The sequence below is a fragment of the Macaca fascicularis genome, chromosome 6 (genome assembly GCF_037993035.2).
Source record: "Macaca fascicularis isolate 582-1 chromosome 6, T2T-MFA8v1.1".
NCBI classification, from domain to species: Eukaryota; Metazoa; Chordata; class Mammalia; order Primates; family Cercopithecidae; genus Macaca; species Macaca fascicularis.
The window spans coordinates 184,487,053-184,508,938 of NC_088380.1; the positions used below are offsets into that span (position 1 = coordinate 184,487,053).

The 21,886-nt window shown below is 48.4% G+C and overlaps 1 protein-coding gene across 26 annotated transcripts in view; it reads right to left on the reverse strand.

The window, feature by feature from the left end:
• Nucleotides 1-11,291, reverse strand: part of FAM193B (family with sequence similarity 193 member B) — a 35,215-nt gene extending 23,924 nt beyond the window's left edge. For 9 of the 26 annotated variants that reach the window (XR_012414435.1, XM_073994869.1, XM_073994863.1 and 6 more), the window contains exons 1-2: nucleotides 9,902-10,915; nucleotides 3,955-4,015 (exon numbers count right to left, since the gene is read on the reverse strand). Coding sequence is in view for 4 of the 26 variants with exons in the window: in XM_073994866.1 (XP_073850967.1) it covers nucleotides 10,987-11,196 (210 nt within the window). In the remaining 22 variants the exon portion in view is untranslated. Of the gene's footprint in view, nucleotides 1-3,954; nucleotides 4,016-9,901; nucleotides 10,916-10,986 lie in introns of those variants that run through there. The other 17 variants (XR_012414434.1, XR_012414433.1, XR_006698967.2 and 14 more) reach the window with 5 other exon arrangements.
• Nucleotides 11,292-21,886: the final 10,595 nt, after the last annotated feature.

Here is a 21,886-nt window from a genome sequence, read left to right on the forward strand (position 1 = left end):
AAGCTGTATTTTTAGCACCTGGCACAGTATTCCTACACAAAGAACATAATCAGCAAATGTTCATCGAATGAATGAAAACTCCAACCATTTTTCTTCATCACAAAGGCTGATGGAACTGATTCTTGAATCCAGCAGCCCGTTGTTCTTGCTCACCTCAGTTTAAATTTCAGAGACTCTGAGGATGCAGGTCTAGCCTTAGGCAAAAGATGAGGTAAGAAAAATTCTGGGGGTTCTACTGATTTTGGATCTCCTCAAAAAAGCTCCAAGATAATTTTTCTTCACTCTAAGCAAAACCAGAATCTCTGGAGAGTGTGAGATTACTCACAGGAGATCCATGCTGTAGCATGCACTGCCCCAGAGCAGTGAAGGGGCCAAGTGAGCTCTAGGTACACTCCAGGGCCTAGGGGGCTGGCATCTGTAGCCATTAAAACCATTATCTCTGCTTCCTTACCAGATCAGGCCCAAGACTTTTTTGCCTTGACCTGAGAAGCATTAACTTAGGGCATTCTAGTTTTTCCTGGATAAAAGAGAGATAAAATCCAAGGAAGAGGAAGCCACTTTTTTTCATGGAACACCATTTTTTAACTGAAAGAATGACTTACTATTTAGACTTGGGAATTGGCAGACATTTTCTCAAAAAAATGAACAATGAATAAAATTAGCCTGTCATTTCAAGGAAAACAACTGACAGTATTTATAGTCAATGATATAAAACGCAAGCTTTCAAGTGAAGATTAGAATTCTGAAACTTTTGTCCACCACTATGAGTTTCACAGCTGCTAAATACTTGAAGACTTTTCTGATGAAATTGGTGATGATATTAACAAATGTTATCTTTTGGTACTGTAAAATGAAATGGAAAACATTTGGAAGATCTGCAAAATCCAGTGAGCCTATTTTCCAAATGACCAAAGCATGATGGATTCAAAGCACTGGTTTGACCAATAGATTTTAGTGTAAATGAGTATGAAGACTTCATTGATAAGGGCTCAAATTTAATACTGGAAATTATCTGGCAAGGCTACTGAAACACTCCTCTTTTTTTCACTTACATATTTGTGTGAGGTTGGATATTTTTTCATATACTTAAACCAAAACAATGTATTGCAACAGACTGAATACAGAAGCATATATGAGAAGCCAGCTTTAGTCTATTAAGCCAGATGGAAAGTAATTTGCAAAAATGAAAAGAAGACCATTCTTCTAATTTTTTTTTTTTAAGATGAAATCTCGCTCTGTCACCCAGGCTGGAGTGCAGTGGTATGATCTCAGCTCACTGTAACCACCACCTCCTGGGTTCAAGCGATTCTCCTGCCTCGGCCTCCCAAGTGGCTAGGATTACAGGCACCTGCCAATACACCTGGCTAATTTTTTTTTTTTTTTTTTGAGACGGAGCCTCGCTCTGTCGCCCAGGCTGGAGTGCAGTGGCGCGCGATCTCCGCTCACTGCAAGCTCCGCCTCCTGGGTTCACGCCATTCTCCTGCCTCAGCCTCCCAAGTAGCTGGGACTACAGGTGCCTGCCACTACGCCCGGCTAATTTTTTGGATTTTTTAGTAGAGATGGGGTTTCACTGTGTTAGCCAGGATGGTCTTGATCTCCTGACCTTGTGATCTGCCTGCCTCAGCCTTCCAGAGTGCTGGGATTACAGGCGTGAGCCACTGCGCCCGGCGCCTGGCTAATTTTTGTATTTTCAGTAGAGACAGGGTTTCACCATGTTGGCCATGCTGGTCTCGAACTCCTGACCTCAAGTGATCCGCCTGCCTTAGCCTCTCAAAGTGCTGGCATTACAGCATGAGCCACCACGCCTGGCCATTCTCCTAATTTTGTTTTGGAAAATATAGCTTTCATTAAAAATTGTTATGTTAACATGATAGCTTCAATACTGTCTTTCTTAAATGAATTAGTGACAAAATCTTTTAAAACTTTCTCAGCTTTAATATTTAATTTGGTAAATATCAATAGATATAAACAACATAAACAAAGGCTCAAAGGCCGGGCACGGTGGCTCAAGTCTGTAATCCCAGCACTTTGGGAGGCCGAGACAGGCGGATCATGAGGTCAGGAGATCGAGACCATCCTGGCTAACACAGTGAAACCCCGTCTCTACTAAAAAAATACAAAAAACTAGCCGGGCGTGGTGGCGGGCGCCTGTAGTCCCAGCTACTTGGGAGGCTGAGGCAGGAGAATGGTGTAAACCCGGGAGGCGGAGCTTGCAGTGAGCTGAGATCCGGCCACTGCACTCCAGCCTGGGCGACAGAGGGAGAATCCTCTCCAAAAAAAAAAAAAAAAAAAAAAAAAAAAAGGCTCTTTGGGTTCCTCAATCATTTTTAGGAATACATAAGGGTCTCCTGAGGTTGGAGGACTGCTCAAGCCCAAGTGACAGACGTTGCAGTGAGCCAAGACTGCACCACTGTACTTCAAACTGGGTAACAGTGAGAGCCTGTCTCAAAAAAAAAAAAAAAAAAAAGCTCTTTGGGGGCATGACTCAGTTTTCTGGCTTGGCCTTTCTATCCCCAATTTGGGAATAACCCATTGCCAGACCAGACAGCTGTCAAGGACTACTCTGAAGCTGGATTGAATTTCCAGCACTCAACTTGGCCTCATTCATCCATGGATTCTTTTTCATCTCCAGGGTTTGTATATGTTTGTACAGGATTTCCCCAAGACACATGCTGTATCTAACCAGCTGCCCTGCAACAGATCCCAAATTCTATTTTGAAATGGCCCACTGGAGCACTCTACTCTCGAGGCACCCAACTCCAAGAGCCTCTCTGTCACCAAGGCAGGCAGAGGACAACACCAGCAGCTAAAATTCCCTTTCAGAAGCAGAGAAAATGATCAATCCTCAGCCTAGAAAAACTCATTGTCATAGTTAACATCACTCACTCTTCCATTCACCCATTCATTCCCTCATTCAACATTCTCAAATTCCGTATCTCCTGCCAATTGTGCTAAGTGCTGGGAAACATCTATCCTTGACAATTCCTATTCATTCCCTAAGATTCTGGTCAAAGGTTAGTGAAGCTTTTGCTGGTCAAGCTAAGCACAACTGATTCTATTTAATACAGCATCATCAAAATGTGCCATAGATGTATTCTGTCTGTTCCTAAATTCCTGGTAGAATGTAAGCTCTCTGGGGGCAGGGTGTGGACCTTGGTCATTTAAGTATGCCCAGGAACCTAACTTGGCTTGGGCCTGGCACATTGCAGGCATTCACTGAATAAACAAATGAAAGCTTAAAGCCCACCTGGCTCATGTCTCAGCTTTTCAACACAAAGGCAGAATGTAAAACAGAGTCAAACCAGTGCATTTCCCAACATGCTATAAGTCACTCTGAGCCACTGATGAGAGGGCAATCAGTGAGAAGAATCTCAGACCATTCTAATGCTGACAATCAGAGCTGCAGTTAATTCTTAAGAGAGCTGACACAACCCTACCTCAGTGCCCTGGAGCTGTTACCCAAACTTCCATGCAGGCTGTGGGCTCAGGCCCTTCCAGGAGGTAGAACAGCTGTTTCACACTGTAAGACTAGTCAGTGGAGAATCCTTTCTGGTTGTACAAGCTCGGTTGGGAGTGAGTCTCTCTGATCCTAGTGACCTTAACCCTAAAACTTTCTCAGTTTTAATATTCCCACAAGGCTAGCTCATCTGCTGAACTGCCTCCTGGGTAAAATCAGCCACAAGGAGGGCCAAAGCCGCAGATTTACCTGAATCCTCAGGTCAAACTGCTACTCTGCTACTGTAATCCCAGCACATGTTACTCATGGAGGAGGAAGAGCATGAACTTTGGGGATGAGACACACAGTTTTGAGTTCAAATCCCAATTGTCGTTTTCAATATGATCTTGGAATATTACTCAATTTCTTTGAGCCTCAATTTCCTCATTTATGAAATGGGAATAAAACCATATTTTACAGAGTTGTGAGGACAGAAGGAAATAAATTATGTAAAGTACCTGGCCTGGGCCTGGCACAAAGTAGGTGCTCAATACCCGTTAGTTTCTTTCCTCTTCTGCCCTGGAAGAAATGACAGGGAAACTTACTAAGTGAGACTTGCCCAAACCAAATTTATTTCTTGAAGCAAAGGACAGAAGGACTAGACAAGTGACTTCAAGGCCTCTTTGAACCCCCAGCTCCTTGTTTTCTGGCTATAACTTCCTAATAAAACCTTCAGTGTTTGCAGTTCCACCAGCCCCTTCTTTCTGGCTTAGTTTCCCTACATCATTTTTCACAGTAGATAGATCTACTTGTAGCTACCACTTGTGCTAAGCATGCTAAGAATGGAGCGGGAAATAATAAAGGGAGCTAAGGGCCTTTGGTGGAGAATGAAGGGGAGATGGACGGCAGCATGTTGGCCCACAGGCTGCGCAACCATGCAGCTGCTGTGCTGGGAGCCACCCAGAGTTTGAAGGACGAAGGCAGGCTCACAGGCACAGAACTGAAGGCACAAACACAGGGCCCTTCCCAAGACATAGCATGCCTCTCCTCAGTCCTTCTCTGTTTCTGCACATCCTGCCAAGAAGGACCAAATACATAAAGTAGTCACACCTTCACACATGCTGTTCCTTCTGCCTTTTTCCTCTCTTTTTTTTTAGGCTCGATCTGGGTGTTACATCCTCTTAAGTCCACAGGAAGAATGAACTTGGCTTTGCTCTGGGATACCCTAACACTTTTTTGTTTAAAAGCATATCTCTAGAATAGAGCTTATCAAATATATTCTACTGGTTGAAATCTGTCCTTTCCACAATACTGTGAGCTTTTCAAGGGCAGAGCCTGTGTCCCACAAGTCACTGTATTGCAGTCATTCAGCAGAGCCTGTAGCACAGAGTAGGCACAGGTAAGTGTTTGGATACACAATGGAAGATTAGCAGTTGGCAAATATCATTAATAGATCAGAACTGGGGGAAGGTTTTTTGTTCTGTTTTGAACTAAGGTGGTTTCTATTCTTGCTTATGGAAAAGCTCCTCCCTGGGAAGCTCATTGTTTGAATACCCTAGGTCTTCTCAAAGATCCCCCTGGCACCCTCGATTCAGCAGCTCCCAGACCCAGCCACATGTCGGAGTCACTTGGGGACAATTCAACAATAGACACCTGGGATCCAGACCTGGAGGCTGATTCTGTAAGTCTGGGATAGGGTCCAGCAAAGCACAGGGGATCTGATGATTATTAGGTTGGGGCAAGGGAGAGGTGGAATCAAGCAATCACAGCTGTCTCTCCCACTGAGAATTACTTCTTCACGTGCTATCAGAGAATGTATTGAAGCCCATGACGTTCTCTTTCCTGCTTAAAACCTTTCATTGATTCCTCACCACCTAGAGGATAAAGCCCAAACCTCTTGGTGTGGTTTTCAAGAACCCTGCTAGCCCCTTCAGCCAGATCTCTCTCGACTCTCCAAGTGAGTGGGGTTCGCCCTGGGTCTTTGTACAAGTTCCTTCCTTTGTTTGGACTCTTTTCTCCCACCTTGTTCTCTGGAGAACCTTGAAGACTTAGCTCTGAGAAGCATTCTCTGACCCATCTTCCTCTAGGTTACGTCTTGGGCAACCCCGACACCAGCTGCCTCTCGTGTTAAGCACACAGCACTTGTTGGACACTAACATTAACCTTGTACAACTGGATTGTCTTGTTTTTTCTTTTGAGACGGAGTCTCACTCTGTCGCCCAGGCTGGAGTACAGTGGCACGATCTCGGCTCAGTGCAAGCTCCACCTCCCAGGTTCACGCTATTCTCCTGCCTCAGCCTCCCAAGTAGCTGGGACTACAGGTGCCCGCCACCACGCCCGGCTAATTTTTTTGTATTGTTAGTAGAGACGGGTTTCACCGTGTTAGCCAGGATGGTCTCCATCTCCTGACCTTGTGATCCGCCCACCTCAGCCTCCCAAAGTGCTGGGATTACAGGCGTGAGCCACCACGCCTGGCCTGGATTGTCATTTTATACATAAGAAAACAAACCAAGAGGCTGAAACACTTCCAAAGGCCACTTAATAGGGTCCAGGATGGCCGGGCACGGTGGCTCACACCTGTAACCTCAGCACTTTGGGAAGCCGAGGCGGATGGATCACAAGGTCAGGAGATCGAGACCACAGTGAAACCCCGTCTCTACTAAAAATACAAAAAATTAGCTGGGAGCGGTGGCGGGCACCTGTAGTCCCAGCTACTCGGGAGGCTGAGGCAGAATGGTGTGAACCCGGGAGGCGGAGCTTGCAGTGAGCCAAGATCGCACCACTGTGCTCCAGCCTGGGCGACGGAGACTCCATCTCAAAAAAAAAAAGTGTCCAGGATTTGAACCTTTATTCAGAAGAAGCCGATGCTATATCTCCTAGCATCACTGCAATTACTATACACACGTTCTCTAGACTATGAGCCCCTTGTGGGAAGGGACTATGTCTGATTCACTTCTGCATGCGCAGCTAGCCCAGGCCTGGCACAGAGCTGGGATCGGTTAATATTTGCACAATAAATGCCATGTGAGATAAGACTGGGCATCACAGCATGCGAATGGCTGGCCTAAATGAACGAATAACTGCCAACCTGGCCCAGTTTGGGGGTAGATAAGAACGAAGTGGTAGAATCCTCACTTATTAGAATTTAGTTTAACAGCCAGGCATTGAGTATATAAGGACCACAGGACCACACACAGTATATACCCCCCAAATAAATTAAAACATAGACCCTGCTCTAAAAACTTCTAGATGAGGTAAGTAAAGGTGTTAGGATCATCTATCTGATATCAGAAATTAAAATTTAAAACTCAGCTGGGTGCAGTGGCATGCACATGTAGTCCCAGCTATTTGGGAGGCTTAAGGAGAAGTATCACTTGAGTCCAGGAGTTTGAGGATAGCCTGAGCAACATAGCAAGATCCTATCTCTAAATAAAAATAAATAAATAAAATCCTAAGTCGGTAAGTCTTCATTTTCAAAGGTCTTTTGACATTTTTACTGAGTGAGTCTCTACTGGCTTACAAAGAAGAACTAGAGGTGGCAGGGATCCCCTCAGTATCATTTCCTCCTACTGACAATGGAAGTTGTGCAGGCTGGGCAGGCAGTGATTCTAAGGGGGAGGTCCCCAAAGATAGGAACTGTCTTATCCATCTGTGCACCCCAAATAAAGGTCCTGGCACAGAGGTTGTTTTGATATCTGCTGAGTGAACTAAACATAATGAGATGGTTTTATTAAAGATACTGACTAATCATCTGCTATAAGATACTGACTAATCAATTTCTTGAGGGAGCAGTGGGAGAATCGGATCTCTAGAGTCCCTTTAAACTAGACTGGGCAAAGGCCCAGAGGACGATGTGGAGGGGAACAAGAGGTGGACAAGGGTAGGATGAGCTCACCTCTCCTCACCAACTGCTGGTTTACATCCTAGCAAGTCTCCTGGGGGCTTACTGAGTGTACCTGGATTACAAACTGAGTGGTCCAAGAGAGACGAAAGACAGCTAGCAGAACTAATAGGCCAGAACACTCAGGCTTTGTATGGCCACCTGGCACAGCTCCTGCCACCTCTCTTAGGTGAGGCGCCTCTATGTACTAGCTGCTACATAGGTTGCTTCTCTTGTGAACTATTATTTATTTATTTTTTTTTAAGAAGAAGGAGATGGGGTTTCCCTCTGTCCCCCAGGCTGGGGTGCAGTGGCGTGCACTTGAAGTCCTGGGTAACTTGAACTTCTGGTTTCAAGCAATCCTCCCGCCTCAGCATCCCAAGTAGCTGAGATTATAGGTGTGCACCCATGCCCAGCTAAGTTTTGGTTTCCTTTTTTTCGTAGAACCAGAGAGCTCACTATGTCACCAAGGCTGGTCTCAAACTTCTGGCCTCAAGGGATCCTCCTGCCTCAGCCTCCCAAAGTGCTGGGATTACAGGCGTGAGCCACCAAGGCCTCTTGTGAAGTTCCTGATGGGGTCAGAGAGAAGCAACTTGCGGAGTCACAAAGCTAGGAGGCTAAGCTGGGAATTCAAGTCTCTAAACACCACTCCCCACTGCCTCCCACAATTGCTTTTTCAGTTGTTCCTTGTTTGTTTGTTTTTTCCTTTGCTAATAAGGTAGTAACTGTTTCAGCCTTCTTGTGCTGTAAACAAGGATTTGGGTTGTTAGGAAACAGATCAATGTGGTTTAGTGGCCTGAAACAATTGAGAGTTAAGCCATTTGGGATCCCAGTTAAACTCAAGGTCCTGCTTTAAATGTGTACAGGTTATGCAAATGAGTGAAGGGGCCTGGGAAGAACCAGAAGAGGCCTAAGGAGCACATGTTGTCTAAAAGGGCCAAATGCTACTCAGAGACTACTGATTACTGCCTTGTGGAAAAGTGGACCCAGCATCACCATATCTTTAGTTTAAAAAGAGCCCCAAATCCAAATGTGGGGGAAACCTTTTGATCTTTAAAATATGGTCTCAAATGAAAGTACAAACAGAAACAAAACAATGTGTGAGCTGGGGCATTCCAACAAGCCTGTGGACTGGGAGTGGTCTCATTTGCCACCTTGGGATTCAGTTTGGTGTATGACACTGAGTTTCATCTTCCTTATCCACTCTGTATATGTAAGACAGGGCTATGAGTGGCAGTGAGAGCCAGAGAACCTCAACAAAGACACGCTTGCACGCAGAGCAATGACTGAACCCTACCTTTCTACTAGGTGCTTTGCACCAGGGCACAAAAGCCTGCTTCCAGACCCCACCCCCGGTCAAAGTGGGGCATAATCAGAACCGAATTTACCAGTTTGTTTCCCTTCTTTGGGGCTGTAGTTTAAAAATAAAAAAAGACTTGTTAAAAATCCCCCAAACTACCTAAGAGTCCTTTTCTTTTCTTTTGTCTAACACCTATAGCTGGAGTCATTTGGGCAAATGTTTAGTTGCTCTGAGTTTCTGTTTCTTCATCTGAAAAATGGGGTAATAATATTTATATCCTCTAGTTTGTTGATCAACATTTGTTAACCACCAGGCACAGGGGTACAATGGTGACTGACATGGCTCCTGAACTCACAGAGTTCACAAATAAAAACAGATAATCAAATCAATGGTCAATTCATCATATGTGTGCTAAATGCTGCGGAGAAATACAGTGGAGGGGGGAAGATTATAAGTAAGGTATGTAAAGTGCCCGGCACAAATAAATGAATCAGTAGGTCAAGCAGTGGAGTAGATAAGAACATGGTAGGAAACTAGATGTCAAAGCAATTGATGAAGCTTAGAGCTCTTGGCAAAGTTATATCCTCAATAAAAACTGAATGGTTGAGCCATCATCCAAGCTTTCTGGCATCTCTATGTGGCAGAGACCCTAAAGTATTCTATGGTCTGCTGAATGAGAAGAAGAGAAGACAACAGCTTCCCGGCTCTCCCTTCTCCCACTCTCCCTTTTTGGGTAACAGCACTCCCAGGGGGGTCCCAGAGTAGGCTGGTGGGGGAAGCAGCCTCAGGGTTGGCAGCTAGACCCAGTAGGGGTCGGGGGTCCCACCTGGGGAGTCTCCTGGAAGCAGTGTCAGCCTAGGATAGGAGATGGGGATGGGGATGAAGGTGGAGCTTCTGACACTCAATAAGTGGTGACATTTTCATTAATTAAAAACCTTATTGTGATCTGAGACACAAGGAAATCAGCATGAAAACTGGGTTACAATAAGCACGGGTTCTGGACTGATTCATTTTCTCTCTCATTCACCTAGTTATTTTTACTCTGTGTTAGCAAGGCCCTGGGCCAGGCGTGGAGGATCAGAGCTAGATGGCACGGCCTGCGTCCCTGCGGAGTTCACAGTCCAGGGCAGGCAACAGACATATCAACAGAACGTTTCATCACAGAAAGGGGAGTGCTACCAGAGGGAGGCACAGAGGGCTGTGGGCACAGAGAGGGCACCTGACGCAACTGGGGAGGTCAGGGGAGGCTTTGTAGGAAGGTACCCCAAATGGCAACCCCACTCACATGCACAATTCCAGAGATTCTACTAGAAGGCTGTCAAGAGCCATGCCTTCTGGCTGCACCAGCCTCCCAGAGTCCCCTGCTGCCCGATGCAGTGTCTGCAGAGCCAAACGCATCTTCCGCCACGCCTCATCCTCATCCGGCGCCGCATCCGACCCTCCAAGACTCCTGCAGGAGCCTGCCTTCCTGGGCAGGCTCAGCCAAAAGACCAACTCAAAACTCTTTTGTCAGAGCAAGCTTAGGGAGAGCCACCCAGCCCCGAGTGCCACAACCCTCCCAGAGCAACCGTGGCCCATGTCACCCCCGCCTCTCAGTGAACATTGGCAGGGTACCCCCCATTATCTCCTTTGCTCAAAAGAAAGTGACCTTCTTCCAGGTGGCAAGCTGGAAGCTTTGGAGCATCCTCCTACTGTTCACTCTCAGCAGGAGTCTCCACACCCGGGATCTCAGGGTCGGGGCGGGCCGCCTTGCGGGGCAGGGGAAGGGAGAAAGGGCAGGTTCTGCTGGGTTTCCACCTCAGTGCAGAAACCCCACCAAAAACTCTTCCGGCCAGCCTGGCTGGCTGCTCCGACTGCTCTGCTGGGTATGGCGAGGAGGTGCCAGGAGACACAGCTGCTGAGGGGCCGCGGCTGCAGGCGGTGCAGGGGACGGAGTGGAGCCGTTCCCGAGGGGAGAGGGAAGAGGCTGCAGCCGTCCAGTCCCAGAGCCCCGAGATGGCCTGTGGCTGAGGGAGCAGGTGGGCCCAGGGGCAGGTGGCGGGCCGAGAGAGGAGCTGCGGCCTCGGGATCACAGCCCAGTCCCAGTGTGGGTGTACGGCCGGACGTTAGCCTCTGCTCCAGGCCGGAGGCGGCGGGGAGAGGGGAGCAGCTTCAGCCTAGTCGCAGGAGCGCGGACCGAGCCTCGGCTTTGGGGAGAGGGGTCCAGCCTCCATTCCCGCCCCGGGGGAGAAAGCTTCGGCGCCGGACCCGGGGGAAGGCTGCTGCCCCAGCCGCGGCAGGATGGCCCATCCCCAACCCCGCCCCACTCCCGCTCCCGCTCGGGGGAGGTGAAAGCGCCCGGGCCGCCGAAGTCGCCTCGCTCGCTCCTACCTGCGGGCCGGGCACCAGGTTGGGTTCGTCGTCCTCCCTGGAGCCGTCGCGATCGGGCTCCGCCGGCGCCTCCGGGGGGCCTGCACCCGCTCCCGCCTCCAGGCTTGGCGGCGGCGGGGGCTCGGGCGCCTGGGGCTTCTGCGGCCCCGCGGCCCGAGCCCGCTCGCGCCTACCCGCGCCGCCGCTCGGCCTGCTCCGCCTCCGAGTCATGCTGCCGCTCGCGCCGCTCCCTCGCTCCACACGCCGCGCCGCCGCCGCCGCCGCCGCCGCCGCTACCGCTCCCCTCACAGGACAACAGCCAATATGGCGGCGCCCGGCTCCCCCCTCCGCCTGCTGCCAGCAGGTCAGAGGGCACGCGGAGTCCGCGCCGCCGCACTAGCCCCCGAGGCAGCCTGCGCCATTTTGAATAAGGTCACCACCCGGAGTTCCGTGGGAGAAAAGCCTGGTGGGGAGACGCCCTTCCCCCCTACGCGGGACGGGAAGGATGCTACCTGCTGGAGGAACGCGTGTAACGCGGTGGTAATCGCGGTGCAGCACCCTAGCACTTAATAATTGCCTGTTAAATGGATGAGTGAATTAATTTCTATAGTGTTACAATAATACTTTCACACCCGTCGTCTGACTCCTTCCAACAGCACAGCAAGGCAGATACGGATCATTCCCATTTTGCAGGGGAGAAATACTGAGGCAACATAAAGGCTTGCAAAAGGCTGCTGTACATCATTTTGTTGGAACTGCTGGGCTCGTGGACGGCCTAAGTTGAAAGGGACGGTCTTTATTTGCAACATACGGTCTACTGGGAGTCCAGCGTTCTGTGCTTGGGGCATGGGACTCAGATCCGACTCCTTGTTCTAGAGTCTGATGGAGAAGGTAGACACGTCGGTACATAGTTACAACCGGTGTGATAACGATGAGACGACTAGGTGTTTCCAAAAAAATAGTATATGCAGGAGAGGATTTTGGAATGGTACACAAAGGAGAATTTTTAAAACTTAATAATTATGTATTTAATTGTTAAAAATGGGATTTCCCCCCTCTTTTATTTTTGTGAATATACTGTATAATACATGCACATGGCACAGATTTAAAAAAAAGTCGTGAGTGAAGTCTGTCTCATGCCTGGGCTATGTACTCTGAAACTGTGGTTATATGGAGAGTTGCTATTGGTATCAAGAAGGGCAGAATCCTGACATTGGCTTCCTAACCCATGGGGCAAGGGCTATTTTGAAAGGAAGAGCTACATGGAAGGCCCTAGAGCTCTCCTTAACTACCAAGAAAATAAATCAAAAATAGTACCTTATCTTACCCAGGGATTAATACCACTCTCAAAGATTTGAAAGATGTAGGGTGAGTCCCATCACATCACCATTACCTCTTCAGTTTGTCCAGAATAGGAGAGAGATGGCCTTGAAGAACAATAGAGCATTATGATAAACTTACTTATTCTGGTAAGAACCCCAACTTCAGGCGCTCTTCCAGATGTGGTCCTTCTTGGGAGAGATCAGCACATTTGTTGGCCTCTAATAGGCAGCAAGAGGTCTGGTCAATGGTTATTCTTCTGTACCAAACACAAGGATTCCCTTGCATTGATCTGGCAGAGGCAGCAGTAAACCCTCACTGTCTGGCTTCAGGGTATGTCACTCTCTGGACCCAGCCACTTAGTTTACAGGAATTTTTTTTTTTTTTTTTTTTTTTTTTTTTTTTTTTTTTTATGACAGAGCCTCACTCTATCTCCCAGGCTGGAGTGCAGTGGTGAAATCTCAGGTCACTGCAACCTCTGCCTCCTGGGTTCAAGGGATTCTTGTGCCTCAGCCTCGAGAGTAGCTGGGATTTGAGGCGCATGCTACCACACCCCCTAATGTTTTGTATTTTTAGTAGAGAAAGGGTTTTGCCATGTTGCCCTGGCTGGTCTCGTATTCTTGACCTTGGGTGATCTGCCTGCCTCAGCCTCCCAAAGTGCCAGGATTACAGGCATGAGCCACTGCACCCTGCCAGTTTACAGGGATTTTTTTTTTTTTTTTTTTTACTAAATCTCCATTCTAATGGATATCAGGCTAATCTACCAAGGCACTGATGACATCATCTTGATGGACCTTAAGAAAAGGGAATAACAGATATCCTGGATGATTTGGTAAAGCATGATGTGTGTGCCAGAGGATGGATAATAAATCTCACAAATATATAGGGGCCTGTCAGTAAGCCATCTAGGAGTCTGGGATATGTCGAGATATTTCCTGTAAAGTGAAGGAAAAGAGTAGGTCACACTCCCTGCTAAGGAAGAGATTCAGTACTTGGGCTTGGGCTTCTTTAGACTTGGTGGGAAACATAGATGTATTTAGGTACATTATTTTGACCAGTTACTGGGTCACTTGAAAGCTGCCAACTTTAAGGCAGGATCATACAAAAAGAGAAAGTTTTCCTACTGGACCAGGCTGCAGAGTAAATAGTTCTGGCTTTGGCCTTAATACTTAGACATTGGATTTTGGAGCAAAGTTACGCTTTCTTTCAGCAAATAGTTATACTCCATTTTAGAAATAGCTCCTGGCTTGCTTCAGGGGTCCGGTGAAATTGGATGCCTGATCCTGGCATACCACGTGACTACGTGACCTGAACTGAGTGTTATCTGATCTACTCAGCCATAAAATCAGGGGTGCTCAGCAACACCCTGTCATGAAGAAGAAGTGACATGTGTGGGTTGGGTCCACGCAAGTCCTAAAGCACAAGTAGGTTGCCAAAGCAAGTTACTTACATTCCTCTGGTGCCACACTCTTCTCCATTCCATCCCTCAACCTGGATCAATGGTTTCATGAACAGTTTAATGATGAGTTGACCAAGGAAGAAAAATCCAAAGCCCAGTTTGCAGATGGCTCTGTGTGGTGTGCTGGCTCCAGCCAGAAGCAAATTGCTAGCGTGTTCTAGCCTTCCTCAGACAGGGCCCAAGGGCATAGAAAAGGGAAATCCATGCAAAGACCTTGAAATAAAGACACATCAATTCCTGGCCATTGGATCATGAGTTACTCTGTTGTTGAGGGACTTGGGGGAAAAAAAAGCCTGCAACCTTAGTGACAGGAAGTTTTGAGGATGACAGATGTGGAAAGATTGCCCAGAATGGCTTAAGAACATAAGGCTATTTGTGTCCCAGATGAACGTTCATCAAAAGAACCTCTTAAAAGCCCAATGGGCAGTATGGCCGTTTCCGTGGCTGTCAGATTGTCTCTTCCCAACTATTTAAGAACTTATTCAATGGCTCCATGAGAAAACTGGCCCAGCAATTTGGACTGTCTCCTCCCCAAGGCTGGCTGACCTATCTACTCTCAGTGTTGAGTCCAATTTGCAGGAACCAGCCAGAGCCCCTGTGTGGAACCTTACTCTGAGGGGCACACCCAGCTCTCTTCTGGCAGGGTGATTACTTTGGACTATGTATTAGGGCTAGTTAGCTGCTGTAACAAACCAACCTCACATAGCAAGAGTTTTAACACCTTAGATCTTGTCTTATTCGTGTCGTAGGCCAATGCCTATTGAAGAGGACTTTGCAGTCACTCAGGGATCCAGTCTCCTTTGATCCTGTGGTTCTGCCTTCACCTGGGCTCTCAAAGTCCTCTTCATTCATCTAGAGGATAGGAAAGGTGATAGAGTGAGGGTTGCCTGGGACATTTCTTTCTTTCTTTCTTTCTTTCTTTCTTTCTTTCTTTCTTTCTTTCTTTCTTTCTTTCTTTCTTTCTTTCTTTCTTTCTTCCTTCCTTCCTTCCTTCCTTCCTTCCTTCCTTCCTTCCTTCCTTCCTTCCTTCCTTCCTTCCTTCCTTCCCTCCCTCCCTCCCTGCTTGCTTTCTTCCTTTCTTCCTTTCTTTTTTTTTTTTTTTTTTTTGAGACGGAGTCTGGCTCTGTCGCCCGGGCTGGAGTGCAGTGGCCGGATCTCAGCTCACTGCAAGCTCCGCCCCCCGGGTTTACGCCATTCTCCTGCCTCAGCCTCCCGAGTAGCTGGGACTACAGGCGCCTGCCGCCTCGCCCGGCTAGTTTTTTGTATTTTTTTAGTAGAGACGGGGTTTCACCGTGTTCGCCAGGATGGTCTCGATCTCCTGACCTCGTGATCCGCCTGTCTCGGCCTCCCAAAGTGCTGGGATTACAGGCTTGAGCCACCGCGCCCGGCCCCTTTCTTCCTTTCTTTCTTTCTTCCTTTCTTCCTTTCTTCCTTCCTTTCTTTCCTTTCTTTATTTTCTTTCCTTTCTTTTCTTTCTTTTCTTTCTTTCTTTTTTTTGAGACGGAGTCTCACTGTGTCACCCAGGCTGGAGTGCAGTGGCTTGATCTTGGCTCACTGCAAGCTCCGCCTCTTGGGTTCACGCCGTTCTCCTGCCTCAGCCTCCCACGCATGGGACATTTCTATGAGCTGTACCCAGAAATGAATATACATCACTTTTACTCACACGCCATCGGGAGAGAATTCCACCGCATGGTTCCCCCAGAGGATAATCCTTCCCTCTTACTTTTTCCTCTCTCCCCAGGCAGCACTGATCTGCTTTCTGTTTCTGCAGAATATTTTGCATTTTCATACAGTATGTATTCTGCTTTGCCAGGCATCTTTCCTGCAGTATAATTATTTTGATTCACCCACACCGTAGCGTGTTTAGATAGCTCATTCCTTTATACTGCTGAGTAGTATTCCGTTGTACGGAAGTATCACATTTTGTATCCATTCAGTGCTGATGAGCGGTCATGACAAACATTTCTCATGTATTAAATTAGCTTATTATGCTGCTCTGAGAACTGGAAGAAAATATATTTAACGCGCAGTGGCTCATGCCTGTATTGCCAACACTGTGGGAGGACCACTTAAAGCCAGGAGTTTGAGACCAGCCTGGGCAACAAAGCAAGACCCTGTCTCTCCAAAAAAGAAAGAAAGAAAAAAAAGCTGGCAGGTGGTATATGCCTGTAGTCCCAGCTACTTAGGAGGCTAAGCTGGGAGGCTTGCTTGAGGCCAGGAATTCAAAGCTGTAGTGAGCTGTGATCACTGCCACTGCAGTCCAGTCTGGATGATAAAGCAAGACCCTGTATCTGTAAGAAATAAATAAAGGATGGGTGCAGTGGCTCATGCCTGTAATCTCAGCACTTTGGGAAGCCAAGGCAGAAAAAATTTTTGCCGGGCTGGTCTTGAACTCCTGACCTCACGTGATCCACCCACCTTGGCCTCCCAAAGTGCTGGGATTACAGGTGTGAGCTACTGCGCCAGTGCAAGTTAAAGTTTTGAAAGCCACTAAGCGCTTGGGCTTTTGGAACCCCACATCCAGGATGGTTTGCAAGGCCTCCTCCTTTCCACCCTGTGACTTAGTCTCCCCTCCCAAGGCAACAGGCACGGAATCCCTAGTTGCTTGCGTGGAGAGGAAGGAAGGGGAAATTGCAAGGGCAATGCGAACTAGATTACCATCTCAGCATTGTTTTCCATCTGCACAGGTAATGTTCCGTGCTGATGAGCCTCACAGATGTGTGCTTCATCCAGCTCCAGGGAAGTCATTGAGCACCATCTGCCCAATCCCCCTCATCCCAGAGGAAAGCAGATCCAAGCCCCTTCCTCTCCTTGAGTTCTGGAGTTGGACCTCAGTCAGAGGGATTTCTTAGCACTTTTTGAGGGAAGAAACCAGATCTGATCCCCTCTTCCTCAGTCCTCCTCCTTCTAACGTTGAGAATGGGCTTGTACCTTTGGGCAGGAAGGCCTGAGGTGGACTTTCCCCACCTCCATGGAGAGGGAGAAGGAGTTTAGAGGAGAGGAAATATGATTGCAGAGGGTGAGGGATGGGGTCGGGTGTCGGGGATCTTGAATCCCAGGATGAGACTGGACCTTCCTCACGGGTGATGGAGCTGGGGCACAGAAGAAGAAGGAAATAGGGAAATCCTGATAAGGCCCTCTGGGGAGGTGAAGCATGCTGGACTTTGCCTTGATCTTTTCCAAGCCCTACAGGCCTAAACGTTATAGTAACTATTATTGAAAGTTTTAATGGTATATTTTTTAACAGATAATGTTTTTCTACGAAGTATATAGAAAATTGCTAGTAAAGTAGATTGCATCATTAAGGTAAATGGTAATTACTCCTGATCATTACTTAACTGGGCAAGAACAATGAAACCTGTACTAGAGGCCCTGTGAGGGAACACCACCAGGGGAAGCAATAAAATATCACGGACAGTGTCGAGGAACCTGGATTGGCCTGGGGTGTTTGGGAAACAAACCTCCCAAATAAGGGAGGAGAGACCTCCTCTTGCTCACCACTCCATCATCATCTGACCTCTGAGTCTTGATTCTGCTTCCAAAATATTTACTCCGGCTACGATGAATCTCTGTTCATAAACCCAAGTGTGCAAGAAATACAAAGTTTTCTGTAACTCCACCTACTTTCTACTTTGCACTCTGCTGGAGTGACAGAAATTTAATCTCCGCTAACTTAGGGTTCTCTGGGCATAAGGGCTCAGAGCCTTATGAGTGTGTGCGTGTCGGGGGTGAGTGTGTGCGTGTTGGGGGGATCTAGTTCTTAGTGTCATCTGTCCCCACAGTCGTTCATGGAGAGGTCATGGGTCCCCACTGGTTGGTGCTGAGACCTGGCTCGTTCTTTCCCCACAGCTGGCTTTCCTCCTCCAGCCATTCTTGCCTGTGGGAATCTGGGTGAGGCTATGTAAGGTCTTCTCCTGGACACACCTCGTAGCCATTTCCATGCTGACCGTTGCTGCTTCCTGGGATAAGTTCTCTCTGCTCTTGGATTTTGTGCCCCCTCTTTGGGCCCCTCAGATGCTCTTGTCACTTCCCTCCATTCTCTTCTTCACTTCCTTCCTTCCTTTTCTCTAGACTCCAGCAACCTCTGTTTTGGGGTCTCTGGAAGACCCTCAAGAAATGGCTGTGTCTCCCTGACCAGGGTTCTAAACACACCGGGAAATGAAGCAAAGGAAAGGCAGATGGAGTCTCAATGTTCACCTTATTACCAACTTAGTCATGCCCCAGGTCAGAGTATGTTGTTCGGTGTGGGCCGATGACCGAGCCCTAAGTTAGGCAGACACCCTCCCAGACCCCTGAGTCATGGCAGTACTGGACTGGGTAGGCCTTCCTCTCAGATTCCCTGTGGGGGCAGTGGGTGTGGACCCCTTGCAAGCAGGGAGATCCCAAGAGGAAGAAGGGCAGAACAGAGCAGACCATGCGCCTGACTCTCCAGACTCACGGATCAGAGGACGCATTCTCTCCCCTCGGTGCAGAAGTAGCAGGCCTGTGGGGCCTACCACCTGGAAACAGCGAGGAATAGACATCTCCCCTAATCTTTCCTCCCCCTCCTCTTGCTCTTGATGTTTCTTGGAACTTTTCAGCTATGTCTGAGACTTCTTTTCCCTAAGTCCTTTTGAAACCAAATCCAGAATTTTTTTTTTGAGACAGAATCTTGCTCTGTCGCCCAGGCTGGAGTGCAGTGGCCCTATCTCGGTTCACTGCAAGCTCTGCCTCCCGGGTTCACGCCATTCTCCTGCCTCAGCCTCCCGAGTAGCTGGGACTACAGGCACCCGCCACCACGCCCGGCTAATTTTTTTTTGTATTTTTAGTAGAGACAGGATTTCACCTTGTTAGCCAGGCTGGTCTCCATCTCCTGACCTCGTGATCTGCCCGCCTCGGCCTCCCAGAATGCTGGGATTATAGGCGTGAGCCACTGCGCCCAGCCTTTTTTTTTTTTTTTTTCTTTTTTAAGTCAGAGTCTCGCTCTTTCGCCCAGGCTGGAGTGCAATGGCGGGATCTTGGCTCACTGCAACCTCCGCCTTCTGGGTTCAAGCGATTCTCCTGCCTCAGCCTCCTGAGTAGCTGGGACTACAGGCATGTGCCACCATACCCGGTTAATTTTTGTATTTTTAATAGAGATGGAGTTTTGCCATGTTTGCCATGCTGGTCTCAAACTCCTGACCTCCAGTGATCCGCTTGCCTCTAGCCTCCCAAAGTGCTGGGATTATGGGCATGAGCCACCATGCTCAGCCCAGGCCTGGTATTTCCTTCTGGACTTTGTCTGACAGCAGCGTCTTTCCCCATCCCTCTCCACCTTGAACCCTGGATTTTAGCCACATCTTACAACTTTGATGTGCTCAACTCTCTGGATTCTCTCCCTTACGCCTCCCAGGGCTGATAAACTTATACTGATCCTTCAAGGACCAGGTCAAGGGTGCCTTCTTCTTTGAAACCATCTGTGGACTCACTCTGCTCTACATTGTAGTGGAAAGGCTTGGGAGTCAGACAGTTAAGTTAAAAGCTCTGCCGCTTGCTAGCTGCATGACTCCAGGAAAGTCCTCAGTTTCTCTGGGTCTCAGTCTCACCATTTAGAGAATAGGGGTAAAAGTAGTGTCTTGGCCAGGTGCGATGCCTCACGCCTATAATCCTAGTACTTGAGGAGGCTGAGGTGAGTGGATCACTTGAGGCCGGGAGCTCCAGACCAGCCTGGCCAACATGGTAAAACCCTGTCTCTAGTAAAAATGCAAAAATTAGCTGGGCGTGGTGGCGTGCACCTGTAATCCCGGCTACCTGGGAGGCTAAGGCAGGAGAATGGTTTGAACCTGGGAGGCGGAGGGTGCAGTGAGCCAAGAATTCTTCACTGCACTCCTGCCTGGGCAACAGAGTGAGAATCTGTCTGAAAAACAAACAGAGTGTCTTATGGCATTGTGAGATATAAATGGAGACGTTAGCAGAGTGTCTGGCACATACAGTAGGGTGTACAAAAACAAGAGCACCCTAACAAGAGCCTGACGCAGACAGAGTTAAAGGCCAAGGCATCTTGAAATGTGGTGTGCAGCCAGGCACAGTGGCTCATGCCTGTAATCCCAGCTACTCAGGAGGCCGAGGCAGGAGAATGGCTTGAACCTAGGAGGTGGAGGTTACAGTGCGCCGAGATCCCACCACTGCACTCCAGGCTGGGCGACAGAGTGAGACTCCCTCTCAAAAAATAGAAATGTGGTGTGTGGTTCTCAGTGCCTCTGATAACTAATGCAGCCTGCCCGTCAGAAGTCAGCTAACAAGGCTGTGTGAGTGGTGGCTCATGCCTGTAATCCCAGCATTTTGGCAGGCTGAGGCAGGAGAATTGCTTGAACCCAGGAGGTGGAGGTTGTAGTGAGCTGAAATCGTGCCATTGCACTCCAGCCTGGGCGACAAGAGCAACACTCCATTTAAAAAAAAAAAAGAAAAGAAAGAAAGGAAAAAGGTCAGCTAACAAAATGACTTATCACGGAAATGATAGTGAAGTCGTCACCGCTGTGTTGGACAATAACAGCCCCATCTCAGGGCCCCCTGTCTCCAGACATTTATACCTTCCAGCCCTGCCATGCACTGCCCCAGAGTGAATTTTCTGATGGGTGTAATAATGTAACCGAGGGTTTCAGTAGTTTCCGTTCTGAAGTGGCTCTCCACATCTGTGCTTCTGACGCATAGCCTTTTCTGAGCTCCTACTGAAATAGGCAAACCAAAGTAATAGGAACAATTAGTCTTCATCACTGGACATTAGGAAGGGTCTCACCTACACATCTGAAAATGCATGGTCCAGCAGGAAGTCATTCTGATTAGGGCAGAGTGCAGACAGGAAATCTGCTGGTGATCTCCCTCTGTTCACTTCCTGGTCCCACTGATACCTCTTGGCTTACAGTCGGGCCAGGAGACAAGAGCTCTCATGGTCTGCAAGGGACATGAACTCCAATGGGCTTGAAATCCATACCCATTCTGCAGGGAATGGGGATCCCGCATAGGATCTCACACCCAGAGTGCCCATGACAGGGGGGTCTGGAAAAAGGTGAGGGGGTGGTTTCTTGAAGGATGCTTAATTGGAGAGAAGGGGTGTGTAAGTAACAGATTACACCAAAATGTAGTGTGGCTTAAAACAAAAATAAGCATTTATTATTTCATGTAGTTTCTTCGGGCTGGGAATTTGGGAGTGGCCTAGCTGGGTGGTGGATCTGACTCAGGATCTCTCATGAAAGGTGAGGGCAAGATGTCGCTCGAAGGTTGGGTGCGGTGGCTCACACCTGTAATTCCAGCACTTTGGGAAGCCAAGGCAGGTGGATCACTTGAGGGCAGGAGTTTGAAACCAGCCTAGCCAATATGGTGAAACCCCATCTCTACTAAAAATACAAAAATTACCTGGGCGTGGTGGTAGGTACCTATAATCCCAGCTACTCGGGAGGCTGAGGCAGAAGAATTACACGAACCCAGGAAACAGAGGTTGCAGTGAGCCGAGATTGCATCACTGCACTACAGCCTGGGCGACAGAGCGGAAACTCCATCTCAAAAATAAAAATAGCCGGGCACGGTGGCTCACGTCTGTAATCCCAGCACTTTGGGAGGCCAAGGCGTGCGGATCACGAGGTCAGGAGGTCGAGACCATCCTGGCTAACACGGTGAAACCCCGTCTCTACTAAAAATACAAAAAAACTAGCCGGGCGTAATGGCGGGCGCCTGTAGTCCCAGCTACTCGGGAGGCTGAGGCAGAAGAATGGCATGAACTCAGGAGGTGGAACTTGCAGTGAGCCGAGATCGCGCCACTGCACTCCAGCCTGGGCGAATGAGCAAGACTCCGTCTCAAAAAAAAAAAATAGATAAATAAAAATAAAAATAAAAAATAAAAATAAAATAAAAATAAAAAGGAAGATTTCACTCGGGGCTGCAGCTATCTGCAGGCTCGATGGGGCTGGAGGAGCCATGCCCATGAGGGTGCAGTCAGGCTGTCAGTGGGAGGCCCCTGTCCTCACCGTGTGGGCCTCTCCGCATCCTATTGGTTACACAGACTGACCCTCTTCAGTGTGAGGGAGGACAACACAGAAGCGTGAACACCAGGAAATATGAGTCATTGGGGCCACCTCGGAGGCTGGTTACCCAAGGGAGGTTGTCTTCAGCCAGGACAGAGGGGAAGAG